The sequence below is a fragment of the Lonchura striata genome, chromosome 1, assembly GCF_050655825.1.
Source record: "Lonchura striata isolate lonStrDom1 chromosome 1, ASM5065582v1, whole genome shotgun sequence".
Classification (NCBI taxonomy): Eukaryota; Metazoa; Chordata; class Aves; order Passeriformes; family Estrildidae; genus Lonchura; species Lonchura striata.
The window spans coordinates 34080050-34092980 of NC_140703.1; the positions used below are offsets into that span (position 1 = coordinate 34080050).

General features: G+C 37.3%; 1 protein-coding gene across 1 annotated transcript in view; it reads right to left on the reverse strand.

Annotated features, from left to right (window-relative positions):
* The window catches only part of RSF1 (remodeling and spacing factor 1), a 58353-nt gene that overhangs the window by 17620 nt on the left and 27802 nt on the right, over window positions 1-12931 (reverse strand). The window contains exons 3-7 of the mRNA XM_021533974.3: window positions 11604-11696; window positions 10778-10983; window positions 8690-8847; window positions 3280-5009; window positions 709-906 (exon numbers count right to left, since the gene is read on the reverse strand). Of these exons, the coding sequence (XP_021389649.3) occupies window positions 709-906; window positions 3280-5009; window positions 8690-8847; window positions 10778-10983; window positions 11604-11696 (2385 nt within the window). The remainder of the gene's footprint in view (window positions 1-708; window positions 907-3279; window positions 5010-8689; window positions 8848-10777; window positions 10984-11603; window positions 11697-12931) is intronic.

Here is a 12931-nt window from a genome sequence, read left to right on the forward strand (position 1 = left end):
TCATATTTAGTTGGGTAAAATTTGAGATACCCCTTTCCATAAAACCTGAGAACAAAGCTGGCATAAACTGTGTGTCTATCTGCTGAAATGTTTATCATCCTAAAGGACAAACTTTCTCTCAGCTGTCAGGATATCTGTAGAACACCCAAGACTGGGCTTATTTTCTGGATTCAGGACTGCACATGGTGATTTCCAAGATAAACAGAGGAATTCATGATGGCATCTACCACAAATAAATGAGAACCACAAGAAATAGCAAAATCTTGTTGTGATCTGTCTGGGATTTCACTGTACTCAGTCCTCAGGGTGAGATGCAGCTACATCCAATGAAGAAGACTATGCAGCTGTGTGGCTATGTCACTGATGCCTTGTAAAGGAGACATCAATCACACTGCCAGGGTTCTTTTTGATGTTGCTTCCTCTGCATTCATTGCAACTGCAGGCATAACTTCACCCAGATTGATTCTCAATGGGTTAGGTGTGTTACACCTTGTAAAATATGCTATTTTTGTTTTGGCAAACAGGAAAAATACCTTCCTTCCCTCCTTATTCAAGGTAACTCATCTACTCCTGAGTTTACTACCTAAAAACTAGAAGATACACTCCTACGTTTGGCCACCCTGAAGGAAGATGTGCCTTCAGACACCATCAAAGCAAATCCACCAAATCTGACACAACAACCCACAGAAGCTTTCCCCAAAAACCTACCAGCTCAGGATGATTGGGAAGGCCACACTTCTTGCAGGGCTCATCGTCATCAGCAGGTGGAGCTTCTTCTTCCTCCTCTTCCTCCTCTTCTTCCTCCTCCTCAGAGTTTTTTTCACTCTCAGAGTCCTCAGTCTCTTCATTACTTGAGTATTTCCACCTGCCACGTGTCCGCGTACCCGTCCACCGAACTTTGCTTCTCTAAGAGACACCATTTCAAAGAAAAACACAAAAGAAGCCCATAGAGCTTCTTCCCAGATCTTAAAACAAATATTTGCCTCCAGAGTAAAGTGATTCATTTCAGTCAAAACAGCTGCAGTAAATTTGCAGCACAGTATTTAAATTAATACGTTGTCTTTCCAAGATCCTTAAAATGCAACTAGATAAAGGGGAAAAAATTTCATCTATGTGCAGAAAGAAATTTTCAACTAAGATTTAAAAGTAGGAAGACAAATTTTTCCACTCAGACCCTTTTTTTCTATTTTGACAAGGCCAACTTTGTAGTGAACGTGGTAAATTCCACACTTAAACTTTTTTACTTTTTCATTATAACTTGCTTCAACCCAAAGTGAATCTTTTTTTCTCCCACCTGCCTCCCAAAGAGTTTATGAATTTTATTTTACTTTGGAAAATGTGTTTGTTTCTGAAATAAGATCCCTGTACCTTTTACATGCATAACTTCTAACTAGGTCTTCTCTCATATTTGTACTTTTTCATTATTTTCCTTAAGTGAAACATGATTCAGTTGGTGCTTCTTTTTTGCTAATAAAAGGGGTACCTACCCCCTTCTATCATATACCATATTATGAATGAAAATATTTTGAATATGTATATTACCATATTTTGAATAAAACACAGGATTTCAATTAAAATTCAAAGACTATTCTGAATTATTTAAACTACTCTGTGCAGCTAAGATATTTTAAGATTTAAAGCAACATGTCAAACAGAAAAAACTTTTATTCCCATTAACTGACTTGCTTCTCACACCTGTAATTTTCTCAGAACTTATTAACCCCTTCCCACAGACACTGAAAATTAAACATAATTTTTCCAGCTTTTTTACCTCAAAATATTTTTTGGATTTAGACTAAATTATTTACAGACCTGAATAAGCTGAATAAACTAAAATGCACAAAATATTCTATTTCTCCAGCAGGATGGACTCATACCAAAGCAGCATTTGTCACATTGGTAAAATATTGTTTCAGGTTCTTAACATCAGTTTCTACCTGTTTAGAGATTTTACTATTCCTTAAGCTTTAGGAACAAAGGTATTTCAAATCCATTACAGGCTATGGATTCACCATACAGCATCACAACTTCAAATCAGGTCTGATTTGAAAATAAGATCAATTTTTAAAAAGAATAGGAACTGCAAGATATAAAGTAAGCTATTAAAGATCCTGGAATTCTTTATCATTTTTAAATGACAGAAACTTAACAGCCTCAAACTTCTTCCTCTATGATAATTATTTTAGAAAATCAAACATCTTTAGATCTCTTGCTCTTTCACAAATAGAAATTAAGTTAGAACAGTTAAAACACCTGTACCAACAGAACTTCAAAATTCTAATAACTTTCAGGACTTACAATCACTCTTACTTTCTGATGTTTTCTTTTTTAATTAAAATTTTCAAATGAAAATTGTGGTTTTCATTTCTCAGTGCATGTGACAGCATTTTTCAGTATAGTTGTCAACTGTTTGTTCATTTTGTTAAGGTTATCCAACACACCAGTATGTGAAAGAAACTTTCTTTCACATTCTAAATGAGTGAATGCTTTGGTAAAACTACATCAGTCAAAAATACACTGCAGTGGAAAATTAATAGGATTTTACAAGTTGATTTTAAAAAGTGCACTTAAAAAATACAAAGTCATCATTCCTCTTTTGTTTTGTGCTGCATATCCACAGAAAACAGAAGATAAATTAATAAAGGGTTATTTATAAATACACTGTCTCAGAAGCACATACATTTCTATTATATATTTGCATAATGTACTTTTAAAAATCTCTTCTGCATAAACAGAAGTTAATATGAAACAAAATCCTGCACCCACATTAAAATGTGTATCACATATGTGAGAAAAGCTAAATTATATCATGAATTCACCACATCAATACCTTTAGCTTCACTTAGAAGCAGAAGTCATAATATTTTTATTCTTTCCCATTTGTTGGTTCCTTTTTAGCTTATGACCACTCTGACCAACCAGACACCAACAAGTATCCGTGTAGTAAATCCAGAGGGGTTACAAGTCTCTATTCAGCCACACAGACTCACATATGATCATGCCATTTTTTAGAAGAATTCACTCAGGTTGATTTAGTCTACCTAGGTTGGTTTAAGTGACAGATTTTATAAACTGTCAAAGTTTATAAAAAGTCAACAGATATTAGCACTCTCTTAGGAGGCATTTTTAAATTGAGTTCACTAACTGGATTGCAAAGCTAGTTTCTTGCAAAAGCTGACCAAAGGAACATAATGCTCAGTATTCCCATGTAAGAGTAGAGTTTCCTTATAAATAAGATTGGGGGTTTTCTTCACTCCCAAGTAATAAAAGTGTATTTACCTTGTTAACTTTAGAATTTGTCTCCTTCTCTTGTTTTTTTGCATCTTCTTTTCGTTCTGGTTTTTGTGCTGCTGCAGGTTTCTCCTCTTCCTCTTCAGGCCGCTTCTTCTCAGGCTTCTGATCCCGAGTTTCCACAACTTTTGGAGTAGGCTTGGATATTCTTGGCGACCGCCTTAATGTGCGGCCAATGCTGACCTCTTCTGGCGGTGTTTCTGTCTTTCTCTTCCGACTAGAGATCCTGATCGTTAATTTAATTCCTTCTTTTTGTCTTTCAGAAGTTATTTCTTTATTTTCTGTTGCACAGGTTTCTTCTTCAGAAACTAGCTTATATTTAAATTTGCTTTTAGGTACTGGAGATTCCTTTTTACTCTCTGAGGAGTCCTCTAGATTAGATGCATGGGCATCATCTAACCTATCTGGCTCTGTTTTGGCAGTTTCTGGCTCTTCCTCTTGTTTTTCTGGGCTGGATTTTTCTTCTACTTTGCTCTCCTCAGGTAGAGGCATTTTATTATCGGAGTCTTCCTTTTCCAGAATAAGTTTCTCTACTGTAACAGGTGAAGTGGATGCAGGAGGTATCTCAGCAGCTTTTGGAGAGTCATTTTTCTCCTCAGGCTCATCTTTACTTTTCAAAGTCTCTTCATCAGCCAGTGCAAGCTTAGGCAGTTCTGCAGGAGCAGATTCATTTGGGGACATCTCTAGCTTCTCTGAACATTCTTTGGGTGGTGACATGCTGTCGTTTTTGAGATCAGTGGCTTGTTTCTCTTCAGTTGTTTTGGCACAGTCTTCAGAGTTTGAAGCCTCTTCTGCTGCCGTCTCAGTAGTTGTACTGTCAAGGGATTCTTTTTCCACAGGACTAGATTCCTCCTGTGAAGGCACTTTCTGATTAGAAACCTCAGAGACCACAGCTCCGATCTCTTTCAGCACAGTTACAGTGTTTTTCTCAATCTCACATGTTTTTATAATTTTGCTAACAGAATTTACAGAGTCTGATACTTTTTCCCCGCTTTTTCCATTTTTCTCTTTTAATGAGGTGCTGTCTTCCACAGCATTAGCAGAGTGCTCTGACTTACTATTTTGTATAACACTCGGGGTTATTTTTTCACAGCTAACCTCTCCATTTACTAGCACTTTCCCATCAGGACATAGAGCAGTAATGGTAGGGACTCTCTTAAAAGCTTCTTCTTCTGGTTTCCCTTCTTCCTTCAAGACATCCTTTGTTGGAGTAACACATTTACAGAGAGGCCCTTTGATAGGACTGTCATAGTCATCTGTCAGTTTAATCTCTCGCTTTTTAAGTGGTATTTTTGCCTGTTGGTCATTTTTAAGTTTTTCGCTTTCTTCCACAGATTTCTCCACAATTTCTTGTGGAGTTTTGACATTAACACAAAATTCTAACCTCTCTGGCTCATGAACTGCAATTTTGTCCATACAGCTTTTCACTTCTTTCAGGTCTTTGGGTTCTGTTTTGTTTTCCTTCACCTCTACTTTAACAGGCTTGACATTTTCCTTAAAGGAGTCACTTTCTTCCTTGACAGTTTCCTTTTCTTCATTGTGTTCTGAAGGTTTTTCTAATTTCACTATTACTGGCAGTTTTATAATTTCTTTTTCTTCCACTTTCTCAATTTTAAGTGCATTTTCATCTTCTTTGACCACAGGAGGAGGAAGGCTTTCCAATTCCACTGACTGTTCTTCTACCTCCTCTTTTTCTTCTTTGATTTTCAATTGATTTTCTGTTGACAGAGAAAAACAGTTAAGAAACAACCAAGGGACGTATAGGATTACAGAGAACTTCATCAAAACAGAGGCATACCTAAAAAACCCAACAGCCTAAGTCTCACATAAAGGACTCTTCTCTCACTGAATTGGTAGAAATCTGGCTTGTCTAACGCTGTCATTAAGTAAGTGGGCTGACAATTTTTTGCTATAGAACCACTGCTCAGTCTAGTTATATATCAAGATAAACCTAAATTTCAGAAGCCAGAAACAACTCTAGATTTATCCTTCTTTCAACACACATCTCAGTCCCTTCTTCAGTATTACCACAATACTTCTAGAGGATACATAAAACCTAGGCAGAAGCATGAAATCTCACTTGAATCTCTGGACTACTTCAAAAAGCAGAACAGGGTGTAAGATTCCTTGGTGTTCACAAGAAATCCCCCAGAGAAATGAGTCCCCTGTTTGTACATGTTTTTATTTCAAGATACACTTAACTATTGCACTCCAACAGTTCAGAGAAAAGACATCTAGCATTATGGCTTATGGCAAAATTCATCCAGGTTCTCCAGGCAATGACTACGTCTCCTACATGCTGACCATATTCTACGCTCACTTCATCTGCTGTTTTTAAAACAGGCAATGAATGGTAGCATATCCCAGGAAACCTGCAGAGCTGAAAGAATCAGGTTATTCCACTTTGCTAACTCATTAGGGCTTGAAGTACAGTTCCAACATTTACAATAAACCATACAGCTATTTTATCACTATGCACTTCAGCTTGTTATTTATTTTTACCACTGCCTCTTGATACTTCAGGTTTTTGTATTTTACCAAGAATTTTGTGTCAACCTGAAATAGAAGTAATTAGAAAAGGCAAATACAATAGCACTGTATATAACAGAAAAGCAGCTCCTGCCACCCAGAAGATGCTTCTGCAGCATGCCACAACTGCAAACGAAAAGATTTTTTTTTCCCTTTTACCTCAACCCTCTCCAACTGAGCTAATGTAGTTTTTTTGCCTGATGAGAGCTTCCAAAAGTGGTTAAAAATATACAGGGGAAAGGACATGACAGCTAACAATTACATCAATGAAATTAAGTGTTTTAGAAAAGAACAGTGAGGAGGAATTCACAGGTCTTCTGTTTTCAAATATAAGGCATGTATCCAGACAAATCTCAGTATCAGTACAGTAAAGATGCATGCCTAAGGCTCCAGAAGTGGTAAGGTGCTTTAGAAATGCACATTTTGAAGGCTCAAGGCTAGTTTTTCACCCTTCATAGAAGTGATCCCCACTCAGAGCCCCTGTAACTGCCTCAGCAAAGATATCTGTCTGTAACAGTGAGAATGAGGTCTTTTCTCTGTGTCCAAATTCTTCCACTTTGCCTTTATTTCTGTCTGTCTAAACTTTGCTCAGCCATTTCTTTCCATTACCTACAGCTTTCTCCCAAACTTCACTACTGATCACCAGGATCCCAAAACCTCTCTATACCAAAAATCAGCAGATGTTCTGTAGTTTAACTTCCTGAACTAATCACAAAACCTTTCACATATACACAAAATGACTCAGTCAATGCACAAGCTCTCCTAACACTACTAGAGTCAATCAGTAAGGCCAGTAAACATGTAAGCATTGGGTTAGGTTACCATGTATTTGCATGTACTAATTTAATGGTACATGGAAAACGGCCAAAGCCAACAAGTGTCATATCTTCCACCATGTTTTCCCTATATCTTAGAGGCGCTTTCAGCGCAATCCTGGACTACAAGGAGGAAATACTACAGTTTCTCAACTGAAAGGCTCTAAAGAATGTTCTGTGAACACACTGACAGCACTCAAAATCACCGTAAATGTAAATAATTTCATTATTCATTACATACATGGGACATGGACCTGTAGGAATGAGGCCATGAACATGCTCAGAGGGCTGGAGCACCTCTGCAATGGAGACAGGCTGAGAGACAGCCTGGAGAAACATCTGGAAAGACCTTATAGCATCTCCCACTTCTTAAAGGCATTTTACAAGACTTTTGACAAGGGCATGGAGTGACAGGACAAGGGGGAAGGGCTTTAAACTAAGAGAAGGGAGATTTAGATTAGATATTTGGAAAAAATTCTTCACTGTGAGGGTGGTAAGGCACAGGTTATCCAGCAAAGTTGTGGCTGCTCCATCCCTGGAAGTGTTGAAGGTCAGGCTGAATGGGGCTCTGCACAAACCAATCCAAGTAGAAGATGTCTCTGCTTAGTACAAGTAGGTTGGAGCAGACAGCCTCTAAAGATGCCTTCCAACCCAATCTATTCTATGATTTTGCAGATAGTGCCTAGAGGTGATTTTACACCAATACAGAGCCTAATGCAAGTACTGAGCCAGATGAGTGTGCCACAAGATTTGGGGAATTATCTACAGTGGGGGCATTTGAAACGTTTTCAGATGGCTGCTCCTGAATTCAACATAAAGCAAAATCATATCTGAAGAAGGGGTCTCAATCAGATGATTTAAGTTGGCTTGACTGAGACAAAAAACACAATCAGTACATGGAATTAATTCTGCAGCGTTGGTAACTATGCAGGTTGTGTTGATACTTACATACAGAGTTAGGTACTGGAAATGCCTTAGACTGAAAGATAATTCTGCTGGGTTTTGTCACAATTTACTGTCAATTCTACAATCAGCTCTTAGTACTTCCACAACAACTCCAATTTTACCTAAATATTATTTCTTCTGTTCTACACTGCTTGTTGCAAAGAAGAATAGAATAGTAATTCCTTCTGATACTCAAAACCAAGACAAGCCTAACTTCAACACATTTGCAGAAACACCTACTAACACACTGGAATACTTAAATTTTGTTTCTGATTGTAAAAATATTTTCCTGCATTTTAACAAAATAATAAGACCAGGCAGTAAAACTGGAGTAAAATTACTTGGGATAACAAGCTTCTAGTTTTTCATGACCTGAAAGAAGACCAGATTCTTAAAAAGTCAAATACTTCAGGCTGATTGATACTTAGCAAAACAAATGCACAAACAAACAAGTCAGGAAAGATATTAAATACATGCAATGACATGATAATAAGGAAGGAAAAAGGTTTTTGGCTTTATCTTGGCAATCTTTTCCAACCTAAATAATTCTGTGATTTTAATAACAACAATATAGTGGAGGCAGATAAGGACAGCCTCACTTCAACAATGTCTTAGCATTTTAAATTGTTTTAACTTAAGCTCATATTTTCTTGAAATACTGTGACAATTGTGAAACATTTGAGGAAATAACCTATATTTTTGTGATTCTAACTCAAAAGCAAGAATAAACACCACACCCAATACAGTCTTGATTTCAATCATGGCATTGCACAAGCAGATTTATTTTCTTTTTCAAATTTCAATGTTGCTAAAACAGGAGAAGTTTGGCAGCAGTTCAATGCTCCACAAAAACATACAATAATGAGCATTTACAATATTATACAAAATGTACAGCAAAAAAAGTTACTAAGAAAACATTTTTTACACAGCTCTCTTCCTATAAATAAGTTTTGAAAAAACTCCAAATATATTCAGAATTTCAAAGAATTCAGTATTTACTTGATTTACTTTTTTAAGTCCTAATCTAACGCAGTAACTTTTTGTGAGGCTGAAAATTCTAAAATTGCCACAGTAAAACAATTAAACTTTTATAAAAGAAGTCAGAAAACCTTGTGTAGCTGCTTCTTCACCCTTTTTGGTGTCTTCATCTTCTATGCTTGGACTTTCACGTGATGAATTCTCCTGCTGAGAATTGTTGTTTTTCAACAGAGCAGGATCAATTTGCGCTTTCAAGAGCTCAAGGGTCTCAGCAAGCTCATTGCGGCTCCTAGAAGAGAAAAATACAGTCTGATAAGTCACTTACCTACCCCAAAGGGATTCATAAAGAGTAAATAAACATTATCTGCTTAAATTAATAACCCTTAACACCTTATACAGTTATATACTGAAATGCTTGTCCCACCAGTGGCTGCATCTTTGCAATCAGAAACCTTTCAATTTATCCATACCAAAATAAAAATATTGGGTTTGGAAGGATCTTATCTACTTATCTATCTCAGCTCAATTCCTGTTGGGTCTGGATCGAAGCTGCTACTATTATTCTGTTATTTATTACCCTCTCGCTAACCATCACTGATTAATCTTTACTATTTCTTTTTTTCTCTCACAGTGAACAAACTACAGCTCTCTGCTCATGCAACAAAGAAGCAACCATATCATTTGAGTGAAATTTGCAAAAGCAAACAGCAAAATAATTTAGATACTTTTTGCAAGTGCTTATTCTAAGCACATGCAACAAACACCAAGTTGTCTAGAAAATCACTAACTCAAGTTATAACAGCAAAATCACTGGTGCACATCTGTCTGAGAGTGAATCTCAGTGCACTGTAGCTCCTTATTTAAACTGCACATCCAACTATCAAAAAAACCCACCTTAATTGATAAAGAATTTGAGCCATGATGGAACAGTCATTGCTTTCTTAATGGACTAGAATAATAAGGCTCTCACATCTGTTTTTCAAAGTCAATGTTCAGCAATTTGTTTTTCCCAGGTTTACAGAAAGAAAGGAAGCCTGCAACAATCACAATATTGGAGTCTCACGAGTTTTAAAAAATTTCAGATTTCTTAATGTATTACTGTGGTTTTCTGTTGTGAGTGTGGAGTGTTAGAACCCTCCCAGCAGAATGCTGGTTTCTTCTTCTTTCAGCAATGAAGTTTGGAGTCTATAATGCATGGAAGAGATGGATGATGCATGGATCAGCTCTTAATCTGTTTGTCTGGATACATTTACCTTATTCCCCCACAACAGCTGTATACATGCAACTTGTAGTAATGGTTATAATTTTATGGCCCATTGATAGTAGTTTAAATACTTCTGCATGACTCCCTCAGGTATTGAAGTCATGGCAGTGTAAAGAACCTGCAGATAGTTGGGGTTGGAAGGGGCCTTCAAAGACCAACCTGTTCCAACTTCCCTGCCATGGGCAGAGACATCTACAAGACCAAGTTGCTCAAAGCCTTATCAAATCTGGCCTTGAAGACTTCCTGCAATGGGGCAGCCACAGCTTCTTTGAGCAACCTGTGCTGCTGCCTCACTACTCTCACAGAACTTTTCTGTACTAGATCTACCCTCTGTTAGTTTGAGGCCATTCCCCCTTGTCCTGTCACAATACACCTCTCTAACAAATCCCTCTCCTCTTTTCCTGAGCCCCTTTAGGTACTAGAAAGGGCTTTGAGTTCTTCCTGGATCCTTTTCTTCTCCTGGCTGGAAAATCCCAAATCTCTCAGCTTGTCTTCAACAGGAGAGACGCTCAAGCCCTCCAAGCATCTCCTTGGCCTCTTCTGGCTTCCTTCCAACAGGAGTAATTGCAGTATAACTTCCCCAAGAACAAATCTGTCCACTTGTAGCTTTCCTAACAAAGCTGAAGTTAAAGAAGCAAGAGTATTCTATTTTCTAAGGCATTTAGCTGGCCAGTAAGGAATATAGAGCCATCTTCCTCAAGATAGTCTTCTCTTGCTACATTTTCTATATATTCATTGTTGCTTGAACCAGCAGGAAACAAATTATGCGATGGTTGCTACCAACAAATCTGTGAGCTACTTCTGTACACAATTTTTCACTACAACATAGATGTCAATGCAGAAAATCACACTGTCATGAATCCTACTGTATGAGAAATGAAGATTTACTTAAATACATTTCTGAGCCTGAGTCACAAACAGCTAAAAACCCCATGAAATAAAAAAAAATTAATACCTAACAATGCACTTCCATGTGGATCCATCCTGGTCATCCTGTTCTTCTATGTACATCCTGACATTATGCTCCTGATCCAGCTGATACCAGTACATGAGGCCATCCTTGTCCCGACCAATGGGCTGCAGACGCATGGCATCAGCATCCTCCTCATTAATTATATTCTTAAACTTTAGATTGTCATCAAACTGACATTCACAAAGATACTGAAAAAGTAAAAGGAGTGGTAAGATACAAAAAATATAAACAGAAATAAGAAAATCAGATCATTTAATTTCAGCATGATTTGGAACTTGTTTTTAGGCCTCTCTCTATTCGATGTGTATCAGCTGCAGCTGTAAGTTTTTTCCAGATCATGCTGTTTTTAAATCAGAGACAAGGGTTTGGGTTGGTTTTGGGTTTTTTTAACCTGAGTGGCTTAGAAAACTTATTCTCCATTTTTATTACATAGTACAAATTATCTTATTCCACAATAGAACCCATACATAACTTGGAACCAACCCTGACAATTCTGTAAAGACCACAAAAGATGAAGTCCCATTTTGCCTTTGCAATTCAGCAATGTAACAAACACATTTCAAAGTGTGTAATGCACAGGCAAAGAACTCTTGACAAAGCAGTAAGCATGAGACTATTTTCATACAAATGTGTGAAAAATATGCAAACAAAGTGTTACATGCAGTTTGGGCCCAAACCACTACAATGAATGTTCCAAGATCAGCTTTATATTTAATATATGCACTTATGGTTCAGTCAAGCTAAATTTGCAAGAGCTTAAAGTGAGTGAGAAAGCAGTAATTTAGAACCTTAGTTGATGAATGTGTACCTTCAGAATCCCCAGTTTGCATTCAACACTCATTTCAAGGTATCCTTTTTTTTCCATCTCCCAAGCCCAAGTGCTGTTGAATTCTTGACATATCTGTTACAAATTAAATAAGCAGATATCTAAGGTTAGGAGAAAAAAGCAACTTCAAACTTCTTTATTAGTAGTACCTTACTACAATAATTAATTATGCATGATCTCTTTGAGATTGCAGTCAAAAAGTCTTACAGAAAAACAAAAAGTAAAACTGAGGCATGTTAGCAAGGACTGTTGAATTTTTATGGAAGAGATCATCGAGGCCCTGATCACCACCACATTCTCTAAGCATCCTAAATTAGGTAGCATGATTCTGAAATGGGAAGGTATTATTGCCTTTGCTGTGCACATATCTCACATTTTTCTATTTCTGTCTATTTAGAATATAAATTCTCTCAAGCAGACATGACAATTATATCTCCTTCCAGCACTTAGCAGACAAGTTTCCAGGGTCTCCTGGAGCCCTCTAAGTCCTTCAACTGTACTTCAGATAACAAACACAACTTCTACTTGCCCCACACTTTGGAATTATTACTCTTTACAAAATATCTTCAGTTTCAAGCTGCTTGACAAATATTTTTAAATATTTTAAATATAGCCAATTTCAATTTATTTAAAGCAAATAAATTCAACCACACCAATACGGGGAAAAAATCCTATCACCAGAAAATGCAGCAGTAGAGGAGAAACAAGATTGAATCAGCATGAGCTCAAATAATAAAGCTGAAGAAGAAATTCCCTCTCCTCCTAAACAACTCAGATGTGCTTAACTCTCATGAAGAGACAAGCTGCTCATCAATTGAAGACACATGGTGGGATCTCCAGTATTTCCACTGGAATTGCCTCCAGTCAGTGAGGCTATTCCAGTGGAAATATCCATGAGGAGGCAAAAACTGATCACAGCTATACTGCCAGTTGGAATTATTTTGAAGTGCCACTGCTGAATCACAACTGTTAAATCAGTGCATGAGGTGCTGCTGCCCTTCAGTCTGCAAGGCTGGATTCAACCAGAACAGTGCAGTCTCCCAATCAACAAATTATTATTAACCATAAGATACAGTTACCAAGCTACTTAGAAACCTGCCAATCACATCTGAATGCAGCTTTCTCTGGAAACAGCAGCAAAAATAATCCTAAATTTCATCCACCAAAAGTACAAATTAACTGATTCATAACATAAAATTCCACCTGGGCTCCAACCAAGCAAAGGGGCTGCGGCCCCTCCCCTGTCCCCACAGCCACACTACAAACACTCCACTACCCTTAGTACTGACACCATTTCTCAGGTGGCACAA